Here is a 27075-nt window from a genome sequence, read left to right as displayed (position 1 = left end):
TAGTTACTACATATATGGAGTCATTAACTACATGTTATCATGTTCACACTTGAAATAAGGAAATTTAAGTTCCAAAAATTCGGGATGGTTATATAATTCGAATTTCAAAAAATTCGAAATTCAAAATTCAAATAAGGGCAATTTTCGGAAAGACAAAAAATTGTAATTGGGCCACGTCATTTGTGTGGCTATTTACTTAATATTTACAAAACCTTGGCTATATAGCAAATCACAACGTTTGAGTTGACTATTTTGCTATTTTTTTGTTGATTTAATTGCTACATCATTAAAATTGACTATTTTACTTAAAATTTTAAAACGTTGGCTATTTTGCAATTCCAACGCTTCAAGTTGCCTACTTCATACAATTTAAAAAAAAAAAAAAAAACAAAGAGCATCGTTCATGATTTGGTATTGTAATGCAAGATGCACAAGAAATATCTGTAGTAGCAAAGGACCCCCAAATAATTAAAATTAAACTAAAGGTTAAAATCTTTGGCTCAAAAAGTAATGAGTACGCAAGCTGAAAAATAAAGGTTACGGCTAGCTCAGACGAAGAAGAGTAGAAGTGTTGACGAGCACATTGAACGCAAGAGAGCAGCCATATAAAGAATAAACACAGTCGGTCAATATTATGGAATACCTAACATAATACCAAAAAAGTTGAATTATCTTTGTCCCCACCTTGTACATATTCTAACCCCTAATGCAATTAATTAAAACAAAAAAAATCAATATCGTTGGTTTTTTTTTTTTATTTTGTTTTCTTTTAGTGAAGAAAACAAGGTTTATTTTGTTCCACTCATTTCATGATACAAAATATCAATGCCAGTGCCTTAATTTTTTTCATCACTACATCTCAATTTTTCACTGAAAGTTGAGCGATTTTGATCAGAGCACACAATGGTAGAGACTTTGCTGAGTTCTGTCATTGAGAAATTGATTGATCTTCTGATCCATGAAGCCAAGTCTTTGAAAGGAGTTGACAAGCAAGTCAAGAGTCTTCAAAAGGAGTTGGAGATCATCGAGCCTCTTCTTCACGACGCCGAAGCCAAGTCTGGCAGAGGAGAGCTCAGCGGCGCCACGAAGGTGTGGATGAGACAGCTCAGAGAAGAAGCGGAACGCATCGAAGACGTCGTCGACGAATACACTTATTACGCCGAGCAGCACCGACAAAGTGAAGTCGGTTTTTTCGGGTCTGTGCGCAAGGCAAGTCATTGTGTCAAGACCTTCAAAACTCAGCGCGACTTAGCTTCCGAGATCCGAGATGTTAAAGAGTCATTGCGCGAGATCAGGGAGAGAGGTCTGAGTTATGGGCTGAGACCCTTCGAGCAAGGCAGTTCGAGTGGCGGGAAAGGAATTTCACGAGTCGACCCGCGCATCGGTTCTCTTTTCATTGACGAGAAAGAGCTTGTAGGCATTGACATCTTGTCTAATGAGCTTCTGAGAAGTTTGGTGGAAGGCCGACGAGAACGCACCGTGATTTCACTTGTGGGTGAAGGCGGGATCGGTAAAACTACTCTTGCCAGAAAAGTTTACCAAGATGTTGTTGAAAAAGGAAGCTTCGACCATCACGCTTGGGTCACTGTTTCGCAATCGTACGACATCGACAGAATTCTCCAGATGTTGATGACTCGGATCTGCCCGCCTAACCAAGAAATTATTTCGGTTGAAGAAGCTTTCACTCTCTTGAGAAGCTCTCTCCAGGCAAAAAGGTATGTGATTGTTTTTGACGATGTGTGGGAAATGGATTTTTGGAGTGTCATAAAGCATGCTTTGCCTGATAATAGCAATGGTAGTAGAATACTTCTCACAACTCGTAAATCTAAGGTCAAAGAGTCTTTTAATTCACCGTCATCTGAAGTTATTGTCAAAGAGCTAAAGACTTGGTCGACAGAACAAGCATGGGAATTGTTCTGTAAAAAGGCGTTTTTGAATTCATATTGTCCACCAGAGTTGGAACCGTTGTCTCGTGAAATTCTAAGTAAATGTCAAGGCTTGCCACTTGCTATTGTTGCCGTAGCTGGTTTATTGTCAAAAAAAGAGAAGTGCGAAACAGAATGGAAAAAAACGCTTGACGATCTCCTCTATGAGTTTCAGGAAAACAATGAGCTATCTAGTGTTTCCAAAGTTCTATTACTCAGTTATCATGATTTGCCTCACCATCTAAAATTATGCTTCTTGTACTTCGGTGTTTTTCCAGAAGATTTTTCAGTCGATCAAAGAAGATTATGCAGAATTTGGATTGCTGAAGGGTTCATTAGATTTCGAGAAAATAAAACCTTCGAAAAAATCGCCGAAGAATACTTAATCGAGCTTATCGATAGAAATTTGGTTGTGTTTGAGTTAGAGTATGGATGCAACAGACAATGCAAGGTGCATGATTTAATACGGGAGTTGATTTTAACAAAAACAAAAGAGTTGGGCTTCTGTAAAGTATTTAACCAAAATCAGTCAAGAGACAAAGAGAAGAGTCGCCGCTTAGTAATTCATGATACTACAAGGAACGTTTGGAAAGATGTGTGTGATTGTAAGATTCGCTCTGTTGTTCTCTTTGATACTTCCAAAGTTTCAAACTCTTTTGTAGTTGGTGTATTTGAAAGTTGTAAACTCTTAAAGGTGGTTGACTTTGAGGCCTGTCCTCTTGATAATCTGCCGAAGGAAGTGGGAAATTTGTTGCAATTGAAATACTTAAACCTCAGCGGCTCAAAAGTGAAGACTCTCCCTAAGTCTATTGGGAAGCTGCTTAATCTCCAGACATTGGAGCTCGGTAATACCTTAGTGCGAGAGCTTCCACTTGAGATCAATAAACTACAGAAATTGAGACACATTTCCGTCCACAAAATTAATGAAGAGAGAAGATTTAGTGTAAACTCATTCGAAGGGGTGATAATTCATGAAGGAATAAAAATGTTGGAAGAGTTGCAGACGCTCGGTTTTGTGGAAGCTCATTCTGGTAGAGTTGATATCATCAAAGAGCTAGGAAAACTTAGTAAACTAAGATGCCTTGCCGTTTTGAAGGTAACGAAAAAGATATGTGAAGCCCTTGGAGTGTCTATTGAGAAAATGAACGACCTTGAAGAGTTATTTCTCGTCGCAGCCAACATGGACGAAGTTTTAGATTTGAACTGCATTTCGTCTCCTCCTCTTCTCTTGACCTATTTCAAACTCAGTTGTCGACTACAACGATTGCCGATTTGGGTTTCCGAGCTTCGCAATTTGCAAGGACTGATGTTGAATTTTTCGAGGCTAGTCGACGAGCCGCTGAAATTGCTCAAAGGTTTGCCCAATTTGTCATTCCTTCGAATGAATCAGGCATACGATGGAGAGGAATTGCAGTTCGAGGAAGGAAGTTTTCCGAAACTCAAGCATCTTGAATTATGCAATTTGGAAGGATTAAAGGTGATTAAGGTTGAAAGAGGAGCGTTGCCTCTTCTCGAGAAGTTCGAGTTTGGAGCTTCTCCGTTGATGAAGGAAATGCCTTGCAATCTTCAACACCTGACAAACCTTAAATCACTCAGAGTTAATGATATGCCGAAGGAATTCGTGATGGCTCTACAACCAAATGGAGGTTCAGAATTCTGCAAAATTGAGCACATACCTTCTGTTACCTTTGGGTACTCATCAGGAAAATGGTTGTTTTATAATTCCTACATGCTTGGCAGCTCAGAGTTGTTGCAACATCTTGAAGGACAAGACTAATGTAAGTATTGTTTCAACTATTTTTTTATTCCTATTTATTATGCTTGCCAATTTTCAACATCCTTGATTTGAAAATTAATCTCAATCCCTCTGTTTTATTGACATAGTCCATTCATACTTGCATTTCAAGTCGATCACATTTATCGATCTGCTCTTTTTTTGTTGTTGTTGAATTAAGATGATTCATCATGAATTGTTAAAGAAGTATGCTTTGTTGACATTTTTGTTAACTTTTGGGTGTTACTTTACAAAAATGGCAGGAAGAGCAGAGAGGATTCTCTGCCGGTTCACTTCGCTTGTGGGAAAGAACGAAGATAAATATTTCCAGTTTTTGCGATCAAAGGTATTCACTCTGATGATGTGGTTTGTTGGTTTTGCTCATTCTTCATTCTGCCATATCTTTGAGATTCATAGGTCTATTAGCAAACTTATGGCTTGACTTTTCAGGTTGAATCATTGAGGAAGTTAGTCATCAAGCTTAGATTCATCAAGCATTGCTATTGGATTTGGGGCCGGGTTTTTTGTTTTTGTTTTTGTTTTTTGTTTTTTGTTTTGTTTTTGTTTTAGTTTTTAGTTTTTAGTTTTGTTTTGTTTTGTTTTGGGTTTTTTTTTTTTTGTGGAATCTGGAGCTGTGCATGACTAGAATCAGCAAACTCACTCATCTTGCTTAGCCATTAAATTTATAAACCAATTTTGTTGTATTACAGAACAGTTTTTTCTGTCTAGATCTAATGGTACTATTGGATCATACGTATAAACTCACACATCTTGCTTAGCCATATTCCGTCTTAACTGAAAATCATCAATGTCAATTTGTTACAGAACTGCAAGCCATTGTCGGTCAAAAAATAAATTCATACTTTCCTAGAGGTCATGAATAAACGAATAACGAAAACCTCAGTTCTAATCTGGTAGTTTACCTTTTATTATTTATGCTTATTTACTACGTATTCCTTGCATGTGTTTCTAAGAGTATCAAACCTTATTGATCAAAAATATTCAACCTAGCTGTTCACTCACAATACTTTGTGTTATAACGCATTATCATAAACCTGTCTAAGGCTTTTGCAAGACCTTCGTTCGAGGACAACTTCAATCGGACAGCGACAAAACACACACACACACACACACACAAAAACAAATAACCTGAAAATATATAGATCTTAGCCAACAAGACATCTTCTTAACTTTTTATTAGATTACCATACACCTAAATATGTACTTGTTTGTTAGTCATTAAAAGAGGACTGGTTACTAAGCTAAGTGGCCATCTCAAACAGACTCACAGCCATGTCCCACAGCCCAAAAAAAAATGATCTGTAAGCCTTGTAGAAGCAATTGTCAACAAAAAGATTTCGAATCTAAAAAGCAGAACCAGAATTGTCAAAGTATTATATTTTTTAACCGACTAACGTTTCCATCTCTACTCGACAAATCAGCACTACTTGCATTCAAATAATTTATACAAAATAGTCGACTAACAACGGCACAATGCCACAATTAAAGATGCTTCTATTTTTTTATATTTTCTTTCAAAGAAAAATACAGAGATTGATAATGCTTATCAGGAAAAACAACTAAAATTAATTTTTTTTTTTTTTTTTATCTATTTCATTAAATTATTTTTACCAGTGTTCTCTTTTTCATTTTGCTGTATATCAATAGTGATGCAAATAACTGTATTTCCTGAAATTTTATCTCATTTATTGAAATTTTCAATTGATGCTATCTTCCTGCATTATTTCTTGTTTGTTTTTTTTTCTATTTATTATGTGAACGTGGCTTTAAGTTTGTGGGTCCCATTTCTTTTTGTTTTATTTCCTTTGTATTGTGTATATAAAGCAAAAATGTTGTTGTTTTGTATGCCGAGAGAAAAACAAACAGAGAGAAAAGGAAGAAGTGAGTGCGTGAGAGAAAGAAAGAGGGAAAATAACCTAGAACAACCAAGAGAGAAAAATCCTTGAGAGAAAAGAGAAAGTTGTGGGGGTTTGTAATCTTTGTAATCTCGAATTATTATTTGTTAGTGGAATCACTCTCCAAGCAGGCAGTAGGACATTTTGGTCCGAACCTGGGAAAATCTCGTTGTCTCGTTCTTTTATTTTTCCGTCGATTATATTGTTTGGATTGGAGCAACGGAGGCATATATATATTGTGTTGTGCTAGTATATTCCGTATTCCGCAGGTATCCGGCCCCGAACCGATCCTACAAATTGGTATCAGAGCAAGGTTGGGTTGGTTTGTTTTGTGTTGTGGTTTCGTGTGCACACCAAGTGTTCGATTAATTGTTTCCTTGAGGCTTTGGGTTGATTTGTGATGGCGTCGACCTCGAAAGTGGATATTGAGAAGTTTGATGGCTCAAATGACTTCGGGTTATGGAAAGTGAAGATGTTGGCTCACCTTGGGAACATGGGTCTCGGGAAGGCTCTTGACAGGTCCGATAAGCTTCCGTCGACGTGGGACGCGACAAAGAAGGAGGAGGTGTTGGAGAGGGCTTTCAATACCTTGATTCTTAGTCTCGGTGATAAGGTCTTGCGGGAGGTGATTCGGTGCACGTCGGCGGCCGAGATGTGGTTGAAGCTAGAGTCACTTTATATGACGAAAACGTTGTCGAGTCGGTTGTTTCTCTAGGCGCGGTTTTTCACATTCAAGATGGCGGAAGGAAAGGATTTGATGGAGCATCTCGACGAGTTCAACAAGTTGATTGTCGATTTGGAGAACATTAACGTGAAGTATGACGATGAGGATCAAGCGTTGGTTTTGCTTTATTCTTTGCCGAGGTCGTACGAGCACATGGTTGACATTCTTGGTAGAGAGGAGATTACTCTCGACGAGGTTGTTGGAGCTTTAAAGTCAAAGGAACACAAACGACGGATAGAGATGGAAAGTACTAGCGGAGATAGCTTGTTCACGGCTCGAGGTAGATCCGACAAGAGAGACAAGGGAAAGAAAAAGTCATGGTCGAAGTCTCGGAACTCGAAGAAATTCGTCATCAAGTGTTATAAATGCCATGAAGAAGGGCACGTGGTGAAGAATTGTCCAAATCGGGGAGACGGAGCGGCCGAGAGACGAGACGGAGAGGCGGCGGTTGTTCAAGAAGTTGTTGACGGTTACGAGAGCTTCGATGTTCTCGCTGTCTCCACAACTCATTCCGACAAATGTTGGATCATGAACTCCGGATGCTCATTCCATATGACACCGAATGAAAGTTGGTTCGAGAGCTACGAGAAAGTCGCGACGGGCAAGGTGTTGCTCGGGAACAACAAGTCATGTAAGGTGACCGGAACCGGTACGGTGCAGATTAAGTCGCACGATGGGATCGAGCGGATTTTGACGGAGGTGCGGCATGTCTCGGAATTACGAAGGAATCTCATTTCACTTGGAATCTTGGACCAACAAGGCTTTTCTTGGAAAGGTGAAAATAATGTCTTGAAGGTCACGAAGGGGTCGCTACTTTACTTGAGAGGTATTAGAGAGCGTGATCTCTACGTCCTACAAGGTAGCACCTTGGTCGGTGATGTGGCGGCGGTTACGGAACCGCAAGAGACATCGTTGGTGAGCCTTTGGCACAAAAGGTAGGGTCATGTGAGTGATAGAGGTTTGAAGGAGTTGAGTAAGCAAGGTTTGTTTGGGGGTGACAAGCTTGGTGACTTGGAGTTTTGCGAGAATTGCATCTAAGGCAAGGTCACGAGAGTGAAGTTTACACGGTCCACGGATGTGACGCGGGACACGTTGAGCTATGTGCACTCGGATTTGGAGGGGTCGTCGAGGACGCCGACTCTAGGTGGAGGCCGGTATTTCATCACGTTCATCGATGATTGTTCTTGAAAGGTTTGGGTCTACATCTTGAAGCATAAAGATGAAGCTTTTGGAAAGTTCAAAGAATGGAAGAAGATGGTAGAGGTACAAACCGGGAGAAACATCAAGAAGCTTCGAACGGACAATGGTTTGGAGTATTTGGGTGATGAGTTTAACCGGTTCATCAAGGAAGAATGGATGGTTAGGCACAAGACCGTCTAGGGAACCCCGCAACAAAACGGACTTGCGGAGCGGATGAATCGAAAACTACTTGAGAGGGTGAGATGCATGTTATTCGAGGCCGGTTTGCCGAAGCGGTTTTGGGGAGAAGCCGTTAACACGGCGGCTTACTTGATAAACCGATGTCCATCGGTGGCGTTGAATTGCAAGACACCGAAAGAAGTGTGGAATGGTTCTCCACCGAAGCTCGACAACTTGAAGGTATTTGGTTGTGTGACGTACATGCACCAAAGAGAGGAGAAGCTAGATCTGAGAGCAAAGAAGTGCATGTTTGTTGGTTATCCCGAGGGCGTGAAGGGTTGGAAGCTTTGGTACAAAGAAGGTGAAGCTTCGAAATGTGTCATTAGCCGAGATGTTGTCTTTAGAGAATCCGAGTACTACATGGCCGTGGCTACTCAAGAAGCGAAGGATAGCGCGGAGCTCGCTAAGGAAAGAGCCGAAATTGAGGTGGAGCTATTGGGGAGATGTAGTGATGAGCGGGAAGATAAAGACGAGGCTAGTGATGAGGGTCACTTGGAAGAAATGGAGGAGTTAAGCGGTGAAAGTCATGACGAGGGCCTAGACTCGTACCAATTGGCAAGAGACCGACATAGAAGAGAAACCCGAGCTCCGAAGAGGTATTTTACTTCGATTTAGTTGCATTTACGTTGGTTGCCGTGGAGAAGTTAGAAGACTTGGAACCAAGGTCATATCGGGAAGCGGTGATGAGCAAAGACAAAGAGCTATGGAAGTGTGCGATGGAAGAGGAAATGACATCACTTGACAAGAACGAGACATGGGTACTTGTGGACAAGCCTGAAGATCAACGTGTAGTTGCTTGCAAGTGGGTGTTCAAACGAAAGGAAGGCATTGTCGGGTTTGAAACGCCGCAGTGCAAGGCGAGATTGGTGGCTAAGGGCTTCACACAAAGAGAAGGGGTCGACTTCAACGAGATCTACTCCCCCGTGGTGAAGTTCAAATCCATTCGGGTTTTGCTCGCTTTGGTAAATAAACATGATTTAGAGCTTGAGAAAATGGATGTAAAGACCGCGTTTCTTCATGGGAATCTCGAGGAGAGAATTCTAATGGCTCAACAGGAAGGTTTTGTCAAGGTTGGAGATGAAGACTGTTAGGAATAATAGTGCCCACTTGAAGATAATGAATAAATGATTACTAAATTCGATAATAATATTACTTTATTAGCATTATATGATTAGTGGGTTGAGTTCTACACAATTAGAATCGATAACAACTATCTTCCATAGCCTCCGTATTAAACTGAGTCACGTGTTGGGCACCTGAGTTCGGGCGGTGAGCTAAAATGAGGTCGATGACTGATATACGCTTGGAAAGCTATATCTAAAGTCATATATGTGGAACACATAGGTGAAGGTTGATCACTATGTGGGAGCATTCTACACTTGTGGTAAGTGTACGACTTGAACAGGTCTTGGTTGTAGATGTGTCGTTTAAGGACCGTTACGACACACTAACCGAGGCCACTATGATGGTCACAGTGAGACTTGATCTAAATCCTGAAGTGATCATGGACACTGGGTTATGTTACTGAGCTCTTTGACTCATTCGCTAAAAGGCTATTCATGCTAATCATAGCTTATGTCTTGGGAGTTTTCTCGGAGCATAATTCGAGTGGGAAATGATTTACAGATACGGAATCCAGCCTTCCTGAAAGAAGGTTAATGTTCTCTCACCTAAGGGTTGATTCCAGAACCGATAGATTGCTAGCACTTTCGAAGTAAGTAACGTTCGAAAGAATCTTTCGCTGGGGAAGCAACAATGCTTAGGGCTGATATGTATCAAGAGAAGTATAACGGAAAAATTGACTTCTCTTGACACGGGTTGAACCTGGAGGATCTTGATCATGAACTGACTATATCAGTGGACACTCGTCACGATGAGTAAATATAATTCTAGTATAAATGAGAGTTCAGTCTTGGCTTACAAGGTGAATATTTGACCAAGATTAGACGAATCGATGGAAAAAGATAAAGGACTATTTCGTCTTTTTCATCGGATTTGTTAAGCTTCTATTACTAGGTCCATAGTCCCCGATTCGGCTCTGATAAAGGCGGATAAGAACTTTCGTATAATAATGTTTATCATTATTAATCTCACTTGCTGTAATTGTGATTGACAGCATTAATTCTGGAAAACGGGTATTCGCAGAATTAAATAAATATTTATGGTAGAATTGTTTATTTATTGTTTGATCAAGTAAAAAAAACAATTATTAATTATTTGTTAATTGTTGGACCAAGTAAATAAATGATTAATTGGGTTTTAAGCAATTGGGCCTTGCACACATGGAAAATTCGAATTTGGTTATTTGGCACTAGGGTTTGCGCAAATCTCCTTGGCCGTGTGCCATCAAGTTCGAAAATACATAATTGGTATTTACCAATTTTTTTCTCTTTAGTTGTTTAAATAAAGGAGAGAGAATAATATAAAGATATTGTCATATATTTTCTCCTTATTTAAAGGAAAGTATTTAGGAGAATATATGAGAATATATTTAAAGGGAAATAATATATTCTCCTTTATTCTCTCACTAAATAAAATATTCTCTATTTAAATAGAGAATATTATCCCATAGATATTGATCTGATGGATGAGAGAAAAAGTAGGATTCACTTGTTGAGATCCAATGGCCTAGATTTAATCCACTAGTGTGAACACAATAAAATCGTGCATCTTAGCCTCCCTTGGCCGTGCACTTCTGCTTCTCCTCCCCTCGGAAATTCGTTTCCATTCTTAGTAAAATAAGAGAGAGATCTCGAAACACCTAGTTTCGTGATCTAGTGAGATAAAGACTGTGCCCACTCATCTTTCTTATTCGTCTCGGAGACTACGTTTCGAAAGACTAAGGTGTCATCCTCGAGTCCTTCATCAAGACGAAGCAAGGAGTACGCGATTACTTTAGGAGCGTTCTGTAGCTGAACCGAAAATCAATGTAAGTATTCGTTTTTCGTTCAAATCGGTTGCTTGATAAATATGCTCTCGTGAATTAAATTAATTAAACATAACTAGATCTTGTTAATTATAACCATAATTTAATTAGCTTATGATCAGCGTAATTAATTATTTTTTCCGCATTAATATGGTTATATGGTGGAATCATCTCAAACGAGTCGCATCGGAGCGATTGTTCGTGTCTGATACGCGCTCGATTCACCAACAAGTGGTATCAGAGCTAGATGTTATGATTAATTAATCGATTTGTTCTTGTAATTAATTTAAATATGGTTTGAATGAAATTATATGTGGATGTGAATTTCATGCAATTCAATATATGATATGTGGATTGTGATTCGTGGTTTGATCGTAAAATATTTGATTCTCGTTTTTCTAGATTTTTTGTAAACCCGAAATTCAAAGGGTATAGGTTTTATGTAATTATTATTATTATTATTGTAATCCGATGGTGCGACGTTCTTGATCGCGACGATCGGCGAGAGACGGACACAAAACGAAGAAGCATGACGGACGAAGAAAAGCCTCCACGACTACGCCACAAGAAAACTTGTCACAAAATTTTGTGACAAGTCTCGGTCGTCCTCTTCGTGCCGGGCCGCGCCCTCGTGGCGGCGGCGGTCCGGTGCAGCCTCAAGTCTAATCTTGACCTAGGTCAAGATTAGAGGATTCGTCCGGGCCGCAGCCCGGAAACCCTAGTGGGCCCACGGGCCCACTCATTAAAAAAAAAATTTACCGAAAAAAAAATTAAGTTTTTAAATGTTTTATTTAATTAATTGTATGGGCTGAGCCCTAATGATTTTTATTTAAAACATTACAAAATAAATGATTATGATATCGATTTATTTTAAATGGGACATTAGAATGGGCCCTTATTTAATTAATTTTTTCGATAAAAAATTAGAAAAATTAAATAATTTGATATTGATTTATTTTTTCTAAGGTTCATAAGAATGGGCCCAATTGAATCCATGGGCCAATATGATTGGGCTCATCTTGATTTACTTTATAGAATCAAATAGGAAACGATCAATCCGAATCAAACCATTCTTGCATGCTCTTGCTTGTTTATTTAATTTCTATGCCATGCTTGTATACTATAACTTAGATCATGTATCGTATGTTTATGGTTGTCATGGGCTTTCATTAATTAAAATTGTCTAATTGGATTAGGATAGTTAATTAATGAATGAGTTGAACGGATCGGAGAGCTTTGTCACCAAGCCGATAAGAGGCTAAACTGAGAGATACTTGTTAATGCTTTTCTTCTCAGGAAGAGTTTTCCTTTCTTGGAATCGTTCTTCTCTTTTCTTTTGCATTGCCAAAGAACTATAAGCTTTTTTTTTGTTATTTTTTATTGCATTCCAAGAGTTTGTAATTCCTTAGCTGATGAGTTGAGTAAGTGGGCGATCTGAAACTGTTCGGACAGCTGTTGGCCAGACTCGTATTAGGAATATTGCGCACTTGAAGATAATAAACATGAATTATTACTGAAAGAGATAAGAGGTTTATTTTATTAGCATCATATGATTAATGGGTTGAGTTCTGAAATCAGAATCAATAACAAGTATCTTCCATAGCTTCCATAACTCAAGCTAATAGCTAAAATTTCGACCAACTCTCTCTAAATTGGCTGTGTGCTTTTTCTCTCTCCTTTTCCCTCGGAATTTTGTGATTCCATTCCCATAATACGGTACGATCTGAAATTATAAATCAGAGTCGTAGTGAGATTCAGAGTGTGGTCCACACCTTATTCTTGTTCGTCCGGAGATTACGTTTCTGAAGACTAAGGTGTCATCGAGGTGAAAAGAAGGAGATCCCGAGAGTTTCAGAGACATCCTGAAGGTTAAGAAGACCTAGTGTCTCACCTTCTCTATTGGGAGCTTTTCCGTGATGGAATACTTTTAGGATAATCAAGACTAGATGTCACGAATTCCTAATCACTAAGCTATATCGAAACATCTGTTTTTAAGGGTAGCTTAGAAACACTCGAGTTTTTAATATGACTTAGTTAACTCGAGTGGATCACCTAGATTAAAGTTAATGCTAGGAAAATTAAAATACTGAAAGTATATCGAGTCGTAGGTCTCCAACATTGACACAACACCGTGAGGATGAAAGATCCCCTCGTGACCGGCGGTTTTCTAAACATGGTGGTCAGTTCCATTCGGAAGGAATTTTCTGATTCCAATACCAAGGTTGTGTCTCTGACGATAGGTGGGAGGGTTGATCTCTGCGTGTACTAGTTACGCTAGTGCGTATGAGCTAGATTTCTTTCACTGAAATGTTGGGTTGACTCATGCATGAACCAACCGGTGGTTGCTCATGTGGCCAAAGATTCCTATAAAATTGGTAGTTAGTGAGCATAGTTATGAAGGTGCATGTACTATGATTGCTCACTAATCTGAGATGGTTCTCATTTTCACTAGGTGCACTCCGTTACGTCACCAGAGTGAAACGGACTGTGGCTATTAGTCGAATTACCTTGGAATATAAAAACTGGGTTCTTTTGATTAGTATTTTATCCCGTGCATGTTTGCATTATAGTTTTTATTTCCTAAATTATATTGATGGTTGTTTCTTTTCATATTGTTAATAAATGTACTTTTATGTTTTTAGTAATCATGTCGAACCCTATTATGGCCCTGTTGTCGAAAGACGTCCTGACTGGAGATAACTTCCCTAAGTGGAAGTCGAATCTCAACATTGTGCTTGTGAGTGAAAACATTCGCTTTATCCTCACTGAAGACAGACCTCCTCTTCCTGCTCATGGTGCCTCCAAGAACTTGAGGGAGGACTATGACAAGTGGACTACTGCCAATAACAAGGCGGTGGCCTACATGCTCGCAAGTATATTTGATGCGTTGCGAACTAAGATGGAAGGGAAGGAGACCGCTGTGGAGATCCTTGACTCGTTGCAACAAATGTTTGGGATGCAAAGCGAGCAAGCCCGCATTGAGCTCACCCGTAAGTGCACTAGCACTAGGATGATTGCGGGAACTCCGGTGAGGGATCATGTCATGAAGATGACTAACTACTTCACTGAAGCTGAACTCCATGGGGCACAGATGGATGAGGTTACTCATGTGGGAATAATCCTGAATTCCCTTTCGAGTGACTTCATATAGTTTACGTCCAACTACATCATGAACAAGTTGACGTATGGACTGTCTCAGCTGTTGAATGAACTACAGACTTTTGAGTCTATCACTCGACATGGGAAGAACAAAGGGTCGGCTCTCTATGCTGACAAGAGTTCTTCGCCTAAAACTAAGAAGAAGTTGACTTCTGGTGCTGAGTCATCTAAGGCACGCCCGAATACTTCAAAGGGGAAAGGTCCCGCTAAGAAGGAAAGGAAGAACTTCAAGAGAAGTGGAAAAGGAAAAGAAAAGAAGCGAGAAAGCATTGGTAAATGCAACCACTGCAACACTGAAGGCCATTGGAAGAGGCATTGTCCTTTGTACTTGGCTGAGCTTGAGAAAAATAAGAAGAATGCTGGTATTGTACCTTAAAATTCATGATTAAAGATATCATAAAAATGTTTTGAGGATAATTATTCATGAGCATACTTCTTTTCTTGTTGCAGAGCAGATCTGATGGAGCACACGTGTGTAGACGAGCTTGCTGAAGAATGTCGGATTCAAGCCCGAATTGTAGAAAAGCTCATGATCCGTTTGAAGATCTAATTTCCCGCTAGTTTTACTACTTTCATTTTTGGATTTATTTTTGAACATGGGATGTGTCATTTAATAATCCGGGGTTTTCTGGACTGTAGCCTTTATGGTTATTCCAGAAAGGATGAATCTTTCTTTCTTTATGTTTTATTACATTATTTATGAACACATGGTTGTGCCTTTAAATATTTCCTTCTATAATTGAATGCCTTGATTTCTTTTATGATATTTGAATATGCATGAATGCTTATGTCCTTATGAAAAAGATATAGAATATGAAGGTCACGTTTTTCCGTTCGTATGCTATATAGAAGCACAATAAATAAATATAAATATTTTCTAAGTTATTATCTCTGTTAGAATTTAATTAGCTTTTATTGCTTCATTAAATTCTTATGTTGAATATGTTTTATTGTTTAAGAACTATTTAGAGCTTTGAAAGCGTCTAAATAATTATTACTATTATTTGATAATGACTTGTGCGAATAATAAGTAATAAAGGAGACACAACTAAGAGTTAGTATTGATGATGAATTAAATTAGTGGGAGCTTCCTTAATTGGAACCTAGTCACTAATATTCGTATTGATTGAGTGGGAGCATCCTTGAATGGAACCTAGCCACTCTAGATTTATTGATTGAGTGGGAACATCCTTAATTGGAACCTAGCCAGTCTAAAATTCAATAATCGAGTAGGAGCATCCTTAGCTGGAACCTAGCTACTCTTATTCATTGACTTAGTGGGAGCATCCATAAATGGAACCTAGCCACTAAATAACCAATATTATTGAGTGGGAGTATCCTTAATTGGATTCTAGTCACTATTGTTCAATAAAAGAGTGGGAGCTTTCTTTAATGAAATCTAGCCACTTGTTCAATAAATAGCAACATCCTTCATATGATTAAATCCATCATTGAAGATGGCATCCTTAGCCGGAATGTATATGCTATTATTCAATAATTAAAGTGGAAGAGTAATCAATGATTGCCTTACCACATAAATCAATGAATTGTAAGGAAGGATAATTTTATATTATCTTGACGTTAAAATCAATAACCTAGTGGGAGCATCCTAGAATGGATCCTTGTCACTCTCATCAACAATATACTAGCCCATATTTAATAGATCTACCTGTTAAGCTATTAGCTTAAAGGAATAGAGAGATCTATAAAAGGATTAATGAAATGGTTTAAGCTTTAATAAGCTATAAGGTAAGGGATTGAGCCTTTAAGGAGAGACATTATCATCAATGATACTCTTCTTTCTGATACCACGAACCACTTCATTTGGGATCTTCAAAATTGAAGATGAACTGTCCTTTGAGGATGAAATTCCAATAACATAAAGACATGGATCAAAGTAGTTATACTACTAAACCTTTTGAAATATGAAAGGTAGATCCTAAGTACTTAACAAACTAATCATGATTGTACATGGATGTTTGTTATAATCGATATTTTGAGAATGATCGATAAGTGTAGCTCCTAAACAAGTGTCATGAATAAAGTTATTACCACTACTACAAATTAGCATATTGGGTGCGGAAGGGTATTAGGTGCGACATGTCGCACCTAAAAGTCGCACCTAAGCCCATATTAGGTGCGACATGTCGCACCGGATACTCATCCGGATGACTAAAAATTTCGCTAATGTTTAGTGCTATTCGGTGCGACATTGTTGCACCTAATATGAATTTGTCGCACCTAATACCTTCAGGTGCGACATGTGTCGCACCTAATACCTTTAGGTGCGACAAATGTCGCACCCAATGGGTTTCAAATTTAAACTTTTCAGCCGAATCTCGCCGATTTTTTTTTATCATATTGGGTGCGACATTGTCGCACCTAATATGATTATTAGGTGCGACAGTGTCGCACCCAATATGAATTAGGGTTTTTAAACCCAAACTACTGTCGCACCCAATATGAATTAGGGTTTTTAAACCCAAACTTCCTTCTTTTTCACTCATTCTCGCTCACTTTCTCTCTCACTCGATCTGTCTCTCTCTCTGCTCCTCGCCGCCGTCCCTCCCGCCGCCGTCCCTCCCCGGTACGTCTCTCTCTGTCACCGTCTCTCTCTCACACACACACTCTCTCTCTCTCTCACCGTCTCACCCTTTCTCTGCCAGTCAGCCGCCGCCGTCCATCCCGCTGCCCCCTCCGCTGCTCCGCCCCACTGCCCCCTCCCGCGCACCACTGCTCCGCCCCGCTGCCTCCTCCCGCGCCCCACTGCTCCGCCCCGCTGCCCCGTCCCGCGCACCGCGGCCTCGCCCCGCTGCCCTATCCCGCCCCGCTGCACATCGCCGTCTAGCCCCGCTGCCCCGTCCCGCCCCGCTGCACGTCCCGCGTCCAGCCCCGCCAGCCCCCGTCCAGCCGCTGCCCCGCTGCACGTCGTCGTCCAGCCGCTGCCCCGCCGTCCAGTTTTGTAATTTTTTTTAATTAAAAAAACGTATTAGGTGCGACATTGTCGCACCCGAAAATGTCGCACCTAAAGGTGTGACTATTAGGTGCGGCATGTCGCACCTAATGCCTTTAGCGACGGGAGATTAGGTGCGACTTTGTCGCACCTAATAAACTATTAGGTGCGACATCCGTCGCACCCGATGACGATTTTTGTCCTAGTGTACTATTATAGTTCTAGACCTCATTATGACACAAGTAAATTGACTGAGCTAACTGTTTCTAAAATTAAATTCAGAAACGACATGCTCGTTCCATTATGTCTCAAACATACTTATTGATATAAGGTATGAGCTCAAAGTTGAGGCTATTGACATTGTCTTTAAAAGGACTAATAATTAGACCTTAGACAATGTCGTATTTCCGAGAATAACTACATGTGTTGTAAACAATGTAATTTTTGGAAATAGTGAGATACTTAGTTATTTAAATATAGTAGATCCTTAAAGTCCTGTGTATATATTGAATATGAACACGACAAATAAGGATGAACTATAAATAACCAAGTAATGGAAATAGGTCAATAAATTCTTATTTAAACACGTTCAATAAATCACACTATAGTAAGTGGTGATGAGATCAAACCATGCAATGGTTCAACCTGATTTGGCACCAAAGGGATGTACACCTTGATAGGGAGACTTGTTATCTTTAGATATAAAGTCTGGTGTATAATCTAAAGGTATGCGAAGTGTTAATTTGTTCTAAAGTAAATTTATTTACTATGAACAATTTGACTTGACCTTAAATGGTAAGTCAAAGATCACTTGCAAAAATGCATGAACTAGAATAATATGAAAATGGGACATATGTCAGATCGACATAAATGATAGAGTATAGATAAAAGTGGGAATCCATATGATGGGAATCTCAATCTTGGGTCAAGGTCTAAACCGTCTATAATGATGGTAAAGAATTAAATTGGCTGAAGGAAACTTATCTTCTCTGGTCAAAGTGGGAGATTGTTAGGAATAATATTGCACACTTCAAGATAATGAATAAATGATTACTAAATTTGATAATAAGATTACTTTATTAGCATTATATGATTAGTGGGTTGAGTTCTACACAATTAGAATCGATAACAACTATCTTCCATAACCTCCGTATTAAACTGAGTCACGTGCTGGGCACCTGAGTTCGGACGGTGAGCTAAAACGAGGTCGATGACTGATATACGCCTGGAAAGCTATATCTAAAGTCATATATGTAGAACACATAGGTGAAGGTTGATCACTATGTGGGAGCATTCTACACTTGTGGTAAGTGTACGACTTGGACAGGTCTTGGTTGTAGATGTGTCGTTTAAGGACCGTTACGACACACTAACCGAGGCCACTATGATGGTCACAGTGAGACTTGATCTAAATCCTGAAGTGATCATGGATACTGAGTTATGTTACTGAGCTCTTTGACTCATTCGCTAAAAGGCTATTCATGCTAATCATAGCTTATGTCTTGGGAGTTTTCTCGGAGCATAATTCGAGTGGGAAATGATTTACAGATACGGAATCCAGCCTTCCTGAAAGAAGGTTAATGTTCTCTCACCTAAGGGTTGATTCCAGAACCGATAGATTGCTAGCACTTTCGAAGTAAGTAACGTTCGAAAGAATCTTTCGCTGGGGAAGCAACAATGCTTAGGGCTGATATGTATCAAGAGAAGTATAACGGAAAAATTGACTTCTCTTGACATGGGTTGAACCTGGAGGATCTTGATCATGAACTGACTATATCAGTGGACACTCGTCACGATGAGTAAATATAATTCTAGTATAAAGGAGAGTTCAGTCTTGGCTTACAATGTGGAGTATTTGACCAAGATTAGACGAATCGATGGAAAAAGATAAAGGACTATTTCGTCTTTTTCATCGGATTTGTTAAGCTTCTATTACTAGGTCCATAGTCCCCGATTCGGCTCTGATAAAGGCAGATAAGAACTTTCGTATAATAATGTTTATCATTATTAATCTCACTTGCTGTAATTGTGATTGACAGCATTAATTCTGGAAAACGGGTATTCGCAGAATTAAATAAATATTTATGGTAGAATTGTTTATTTATTGTTTGATCAAGTAAATAAACAATTATTAATTATTTGTTAATTGTTGGACCAAGTAAATAAATGATTAATTGGGTTTTAAGCAATTGAGCCTTGCACACATGGAAAATTCAAATTTGGTTATTTGGCACTAGGGTTTGCGCAAATCTCCTTGGCCGTGTACCATCAAGTTCGAAAATACATAATTGGTATTTACCAATTTTTTTCTCTTTAGTTGTTTAAATAAAGGAGAGAGAATAATATAAGATATTGTCATATATTTTCTCCTTATTTAAAGGAAAGTATTTAGGAGAATATATGAGAATATATTTAAAGGGAAATAATATATTCTCCTTTATTCTCTCACTAAATAAAATATTCTCTATTTAAATAGATAATATTATCCCATAGATATTGATCTGATGGATAAGAGAAAAAGTATGATTCACTTGTTGAGATCCAATGGCCTAGATTTAATCCACTAGTGTGAACACAATAAAAGGAAATAAAATATTCTGGAAGATTCCATGAATATCTCCTTTTTACTACTATAACTAGGGGTTCATGAGAAGGCAAAAACAAGCAATTTTTGTGAAAAATTCGTGCATCTTAGCCTCCCTTGGCCGTGCACTTCTGCTTCTCCTCCCCTCGGAAATTCGTTTCCATTCTTAGTAAAATAAGAGAGAGATCTCGAAACACCTAGTTTCGTGATCTAGTGAGATAAAGACTGTGTCCACTCATCTTTCTTATTCGTCTCGGAGACTACGTTTCGGAAGACTAAGGTGTCATCCTCGAGTCCTGCATCAAGACGAAGCAAGAAGTACGCGATTAGTTTAGGAGCGTTCTGTAGCTGAACCGAAAATCAATGTAAGTATTCGTTTTTCGTTCAAATCGGTTGCTTGATAAATATGCTCTCGTGAATTAAATTAATTAAACATAACTAGATCTTGTTAATTATAACCATAATTTAATTAGCTTATGATCTGTGTAATTGATTATTTTTTCCGCATTAATATGGTTATATGGTGGAATCATCTCAAACGAGTCGCATCAGAGCGATTGTTCGTGTCTGATACGCGCTCGATTCACCAATAAAGATAAGGTGTGTCTTCTTAGGAAATCTCTCTACGGCTTGAAGCAATCTCCGAGACAATGGTACTTGAGGTTTGACGAGTTCATGGTACGAAATGGGTTCTCGCAGAGCAATTTTGATAGTTGCGTGTATGTCAAGTGGGTTGATGGTAGTGGAATATTCTTGTTGCTATATGTTGATGACATGTTGATAGCGTCAAAGAACAAGAACGAAATCCACAACGTGAAACGACTTTTGGGAAGCGAGTTTGAGATGAAAGACATGGGACCGGCCAATAAAATTTTGAGGATGGAAATCACACAAGATAGGAGACGCGGTGAACTATTCGTGTCTCAAGGTGGTTATCTTCGGAAGGTGGTGGCCAAGTTCGGGATGTCGGAGGCAAAGGCGGTTCAAACACCTTTGGCGGCTCATTTCAAATTTTCCGCGGGTATGTCGCCGGAGACCGAGGAGGGTCGAGCGAGCATGGAGCGGATTCCTTATGCGAGTTCCGTTGGGAGTCTCATGTATGCCATGGTGTGCACACGACCGGATTTAGTGTACGCGGCTAGCCTTGTGAGCCGGTTTATGGCCAACCCAGGTAGAGAATATTGGGAGGCAACGAAGTGGGTCCGATCCTTCGGTTCGTTAAAGGAACTTCGGATGTTGGTTTACTCTATCGATGGGCAAATGAAGGTGCGGCGAAGTTGAGAGGGTATGTTGATTCGGACTTTGCGGGTGACTTGGACAAGAGGCGGTCTTTGACCGGATAAGTGTTCACCTTGTTTGGTTGTGCAGTGAGTTGGAAGGCGCAATTACAACCGGTAGTTGCACTTTCTACGATGGAGGCCGAGTACATTGCCACCACGGAAGGCGTGAAGGAATCTCTTTGGTTGAAGGGGTTGATCGGTGAGCTCGGGATCGTGCAAAATGAGGTGGAGTCGTTTTGTGTTAATCAAAGCGCGATACACTTGACCAAGAACCAAATGTTCCATGAGAGGACGAAGCACATCGATGTAAAGCTACACTTCATTCGGGATGTGGTTGCCGAGGGGTCCGTGGTTGTTGAGAAAGTGCACACGGACGAGAATCCGGCGGATATGGCTGCGAAGGCGGTGACGGGGATCAAGTTTCGGCATTGTTGCGACTTGATCAACGTTGCAAAGTTGATCAACTAGAGGAGGACGTTGAGAGTGGTTCTACGGTGGTATGGGTTATTGTTCGTTCCTAGTTCTCCTTAAAGCCAAGGTGGAGATTTGTGAACGTGGCTTTAAGTTTGTGGGTCCCACTTCTTTATTGTTTTATTTCCTTTGTATTGTGTATATAAAGCAAAAGTGTTGTTGTTGTTTTGTATGCCAAGAGAAAAACAAACAGAGAGAAAAGGAAGAAGTGAGTGGGTGAAAGAAAGAAATAGGGAAAATAACCTAGAACAACCAAGAGAGAAAAATCTTTGAGAGAAAAGAGAAAGTTGTGGGGGTTTGTAATCTTTGTAATATCGGATTATTATTTGTTAGTGGAACCACTCTCCAAGCAGGAAGTAGGACACTTTGGTCCGAACCTGGGTAAATCTCGTTGTCTCGTTCTTTTATTTTTCCGTCGATTATATTGTTTGGATTGGAGTCACGGAGGCATATATATATATATATATATATATATATATATATATATATATATATATATATTGTGTTGTGCTAGTATATTCCGTATTCCGCATGTATCCGGCCCCAAACCGATCATACATATTAAATAAATAAAGGGCCGGTTAGGTATCTAGCCCAAATTGGCCACCTCCTTTAAAATTCTAGCCCAACTATTACTTAAATTAGGTAATTAGCCTAATCCACTACCAAACAATATTATATTCCTATCTTACCCCTCGTCAAATACACACCAAAATTTTCCTATCCGATTCCGAATCCTTCAATCATCCGATATTGCCTCCGAACTCTCCGTCGATTTCGAATCCTTCAATCCTCCGATATTGCCTCTGAACTCTCCGTCGATCTCGAATCCTTCAATCCTCCGATATTGCGTCCGACCTCCTTTTCCGCCACCAATTTTCTGATTTCGCCACTTCCGAAGCCGACGAAGACGTCTCCGTTCTCATACTTTGAAAAAATTGTAAGTAAATATTATTTCCAATTTGATTAACTCATAGAACACCATAATCGAAACCCTAGCCCGCATCTCCGATCAATTCTCTATTAGATTAACTATAAAATATGATAAAAGCTAAAATGAGACAGCTGAGAGAGGAAGCAGAATACATCGAAGGCCGCTGTCAATATCAAGTCGGTTTCATCGGCTTCTTAAGTAAACTTTTTTTTTAATCTAATTATATATACATAAATATATATAAATAAAATAAAATAAAATAAACAGCCTTGAATGAATTTTTTTCTTTTTCTTTCAAAATCTAGTGAACTGGGTAACCGGTCCGATAGGGAAATCGGTTTTCCCAATTAATTTAATGGTAATTGTAGTTAAATAGCCAATTTATAGTTATGAATTTGCAAAATAATCAAAGTTTGTCTTAATTGAATGAAATAGCTAAAATGTGCAGCAAGTTGGTTTTAAAAAAAAAATTGAATCCAAGATTAATTTTTCTAAAAGTGATAAATTACTTATAATAATCATCAAAAAATTTAATCATGGCTGTCAAAAAATTTTGAAAACGTAAATTTGACTATTTTGTTGAAAAATTGAAACTTTGACTATTTTGCTAATCATTAAGTTTCAAATTACTATTTTGTACAATTTTCCCTGAGAGTTATAACAGTACATATATATTTAATCAGTCAGTCTCACACACACACATATATATATATATATATATATGTATTTCTTTTTTTTTATTATTTGTACTTCCCTCTTTATTTATTAAACCGTGTAGTATGTGGGACATAAGTGAAGGGAAGTACAAATAAAGAGGGAAGTATGTCCCACATACTACACGGTTTAATAAATAAAGTATGTCCCACATACTACACGGTTTAATAAATAAAGTATGACCTTTCAAAAATAAATAAAGTATGTCCCACATACTACACGGTTTAATAAATAAAGAGGGAAGTACAAATAATAAAAAAAGAAATACATACATATATCTATATAATATAATAAGTCAGAATGAGTAGTTACTATTCATAGACTATTCATAATCGTTTTTAGCCAATCATAATGTTGACACATCATTATCTATAACCCAGTTATTCCAACTTTGCTCCTGTGCTCGACAAGTGGCTGTACCATTGGTCGCCACGTGGAAGCTAGCTAAAAAAATAATCCTCTCCTTGCCGATCTACGCTGCGTGACTGCTTCATTTCCAAATCGATTCATCTTCTATCGATTCATCTTCTTCTAAAAAAGAAAAGAAATCAAACTAATTTATCTTTCCTCTTTTATTCAAGTCTTCTTTTCTTTTCCTCTTCCTTCTTCATCTTCATTCGATACCCAGGCCCATAAACACAGAGAGAAGAAACAGAGAGAAAGAAGCGATAAGTGAGAGGTGAGTCTCGATTGAAAAGAGAGGAAGATGATCGGAATTACTCTGTCTACTCGAAAGTAAGGACTCATGCTTTTTTTTCCTCCTTCCTCGCTCGGATTTCAAAGATGAAATTCTAGGGTTTGAGTTTATTGCTTGGGTTTGTTGATTCTTGAGGATTTCAGTGTGAATCCGAGAAGAAGAAGTGGAGAGGAAGGCTCGTCAATGTATTCGTGTTGAGGTATTGGAAACCTCGATTTTTCTTCTATTTCTTGCCAACATATTTAAGGGGTTTTGACACTTTTTATTTTTATATCTGGATTGATGAAACTGAGTGGGGTTCTTTTCGTTAGTCGATGATTGTGATGTGCTTAGGGTCTCGAATCTGATAAGTCTTGATTTTTAAACCCTTTTAATGCGTGATGTTGTTCGTGTGTATTGAATCTGAGATTGAGCTGAGTGTTGTTTCTGAAATTGAAACCGCGATTTGTTGTTGATTCTTGTATTGTTGTGTGTGTGTGTATTGATGGTATTGTTGTTGCCGATTTTTGGATTAGGAGTCTGATATTTGGGGGTTTTATGTCTGGGGCTTGGTTTTTATGAGATACCCCATGATTGTGTTTGTTGGTGTGTATTTTGCTAAATCTGAGATTGGGTCCTTTGTGTGGGTGTTGATTCTGAGGTATGCACCTGTGTGTTTGTTTATCGAAGTTAAAGTCTTTGTCGATCTCGTGTGTCCGAGATTTGGTTCGAATTCAATGTTGGCTGTCTGGTGACAATGATGAGCAGCGCGACGACAACGACGGGGCTGAGCAGCGCAGCGATGACACTGGCCTCCACTTGGAGCCTCGAATGAGTAAAAGTATGAGTTATTTTTCTTAGCTTTTTGTGTTTGCGTGATTGTAGGAATGAATATAAGACGAGTAAAATGGGTTATATTCCATTTTACTCCATAGGACTGATTGGTCTTTTTTTTAATCAAATAAATATTTTCATGCTATTATGTTTCAATTCAATAGAATGTCTTTGATTGGAACTTGCATCTTGAATGTCATGACATTTTTAATTTTTTACTCTGTTCCACTTGTTATGTTTCAAGGACATCAGAAGACACCTTTGTACTTTGTACAGTATCAATTTATTTCATGTTTAGTAGAAATATGAACTGAACTTTATTCTATTAGTTTTGAATGCAAAGTATAGATTTCGTTGGAAGGGGTCGTTAAGATTGAAATTTTATCCCTCTCGTCGAAGTGGTTTCTTTATTTCTTTATTCTGCGATGGTGAACTCAGACCCTACACCATGTTGAAGCCCTAAGTTTTTACCATGCCACTCCCGATCTCCAGCTCAGGTCCCTCCACATCATCTCCTTCGAATTCGTTTATTTTTCTATATCCCCTGTCTCTCAGTCTCTCTCACCTAATCAAGGTTTTTGGGTATTTTTAAAATTTTTGCTTTTGTAGAATTCAAGTTCGTTTCTTTTCTACTCGGAAATTATTCCTGGTTCCACCTCCGGCCTCCCTCTCCGACGGCGAGATACTGCAAATTCATATTTGGTTTTTTTCTCTTTTCATTTTTTGTTGTGCTCAATAAATTGAACTCTCATCTTCTTCAATCACGTTTTTGCCTCGGCATGTGTCGGATAATCCCAACGTTTTGTATATAGTATATAATCTAATTATTATTTTTTGAATTTTAGCCTTTTTATTTGGGAGTTCTGACTCTGAATTTGAATAATTTGTTTCAACTTTGAACGTTACGTATTGAAACGCAGATGGGGCGAGGAGGAGGAGAAGACGAGTCAGAGCAAGAGGAGTACTTGTTCAATATCACAATTATCTTCATTAGTTCAATTTATCTATATTTTCAGTTCATTCTATTAATTGTGAAGCTGAATGTTTTTGTGATTATTGTGAATATTTGTTGCTGATACCGAGTCATATCTAATGAATCTTGTAATATTTTAAAAACACGAGAATATATAGAAAGTGCTTAAAATATCATCATTATTTTCGTGTCCATGTGATCTATGTTAATTGATATTTTGTTTTTTTGATCGGTATATAGATTTGATTTAGTGGGCAGGTTTTGATCCCAAATCAAGGAAAAGAAAAAGACGATTATGAACGGAACGACTGCGTTACTTCCCGCAAAATACAAGATTGTGAATCTTTCTTTCAAAGGTATATTTCGCCCACCATGTGTTCGATGAAATAGGGCAGGTTTTTATATTTTTTTTTATATTAGCTTGTGATCTAGATTAAGTTTATTCTCAAATTTATAACCTTAAGAAGTGGTTCGTCGATTACATTTGTTGGTTTCAGCGGCAAAGGCAAAGCGTTGACGACACATGGTTTGTTCTTCATGGAAACCTCGGCTCTCAATTCGTCCAACGTGGCAGTGGCATTGAGGCAAAAAATTTGGGGCTTGCTCAAACACACAAAAATTGTACTCTCCTTCCCACTTATGCGATCGACATGTCGCTACAATTCTATGGTAAGCTCTTTTCTGATCAAATATCCTTCATATTTTATATTTGATAGCGATTTTGTCGCAGGCTCAGACTTGACATGATTACCGTTCCGTCTCTTTTGGATCTTGTGAATGTCGTACTGCAATTGCTAATACATGTGCTCTCCTTGAAATAATTGATTTTCGTTCCTTGACTTCGTTTACCATAGGGTGTGCATTAGATTTAGAAAGAAGCTGCGGAAAAAAATAGCATTGGCTGTTGAATGAAAAAACAGACCAAACGTATTTTCCGTACGGTTTTTTAATTCGTTTTTTTGTTCTTGCTTATGTTTAACTTCTGCAGCCCTCATTGGCAACTTAAGAGATTTCCCCTCGAGTCTTTCTACAAATTCTCAGAATGGTACTAATCGTTTACTTATATTTTTTCAGAGTATATAATATTACAAATTCTTTTATATATGTATTTTATTATTAAAACTTGGCTTGCCATATTGCTGCTAGAGTGCCCTTAACAAACTATTTAGCTTACCCTTGAGTTCCCTTCTTTTTCTTGCTATATTTCTTCATCTTATGTTGTAGATACAATCAATGATGATACCAATTGCAGAGTTGTCGCTTATGGGTTCATGAAGATTCACCTAATGGAAACAATGTTCATTATGTTCTTGTTTCGACTCGTACTAGGAAAAATCATAAAATACATTATTTTTTAGATGGTATGATACTCTTCAATATACTTTAGTGTATAACCGAGGCTTGAGTAAAGCTCAAAGGAGGAACTGAACCACGCTCATTCACCTCTCACTCGTGTGAATGAATGGATTCAATTGACGAGCTAATAATGAATGAGACAACACCTGTAATTTATAATTTTATATATAATTTTGCATATTCAACTTTTCTAACTTGCGCTCAACAATATTTTCAACAATATTGATTCAAAATTCCCACAAATATGGTCTCCGAAGATAAAAATCAAGAGAAAAATAATATCTACTGTGAAGTCTAACTTTTGGCTTTTTTAATCTATCTGTATTATTCAGTATAATTAGCTCTAAATAATTTTTTTTTCTTCTTTGTTTGCCAATGCGCATATATTTAAATAATATTTCTCAAGAACAATAAAATGAATGTATGTCTTCTATTTTTTGTTGAAATAATCTAATTT

General features: G+C 38.4%; 1 protein-coding gene across 1 annotated transcript; it reads left to right on the top strand.

Annotated features, from left to right (window-relative positions):
* The first annotated feature begins 829 nt into the window (after positions 1-829).
* Positions 830-4214, top strand: LOC149397998 (disease resistance protein RPM1-like). Its single transcript, XM_089615451.1, has 2 exons — positions 830-3703; positions 3963-4214. The coding sequence occupies exon 1, from the start codon at positions 904-906 to the stop codon at positions 3700-3702; it is 2799 nt and encodes a 932-aa protein (XP_089471577.1). The 5' UTR covers positions 830-903; the 3' UTR covers position 3703; positions 3963-4214.
* The last annotated feature ends 22861 nt before the right edge of the window (positions 4215-27075 follow it).

Source organism: Urtica dioica, chromosome 5 (assembly GCF_054948205.1).
Source record: "Urtica dioica subsp. dioica isolate 48M chromosome 5, U.dioica_male_clone48M_v1_H2, whole genome shotgun sequence".
Taxonomy (NCBI): Eukaryota; Viridiplantae; Streptophyta; class Magnoliopsida; order Rosales; family Urticaceae; genus Urtica; species Urtica dioica.
This window is presented reverse-complemented; position numbering and strand designations above follow the sequence as displayed.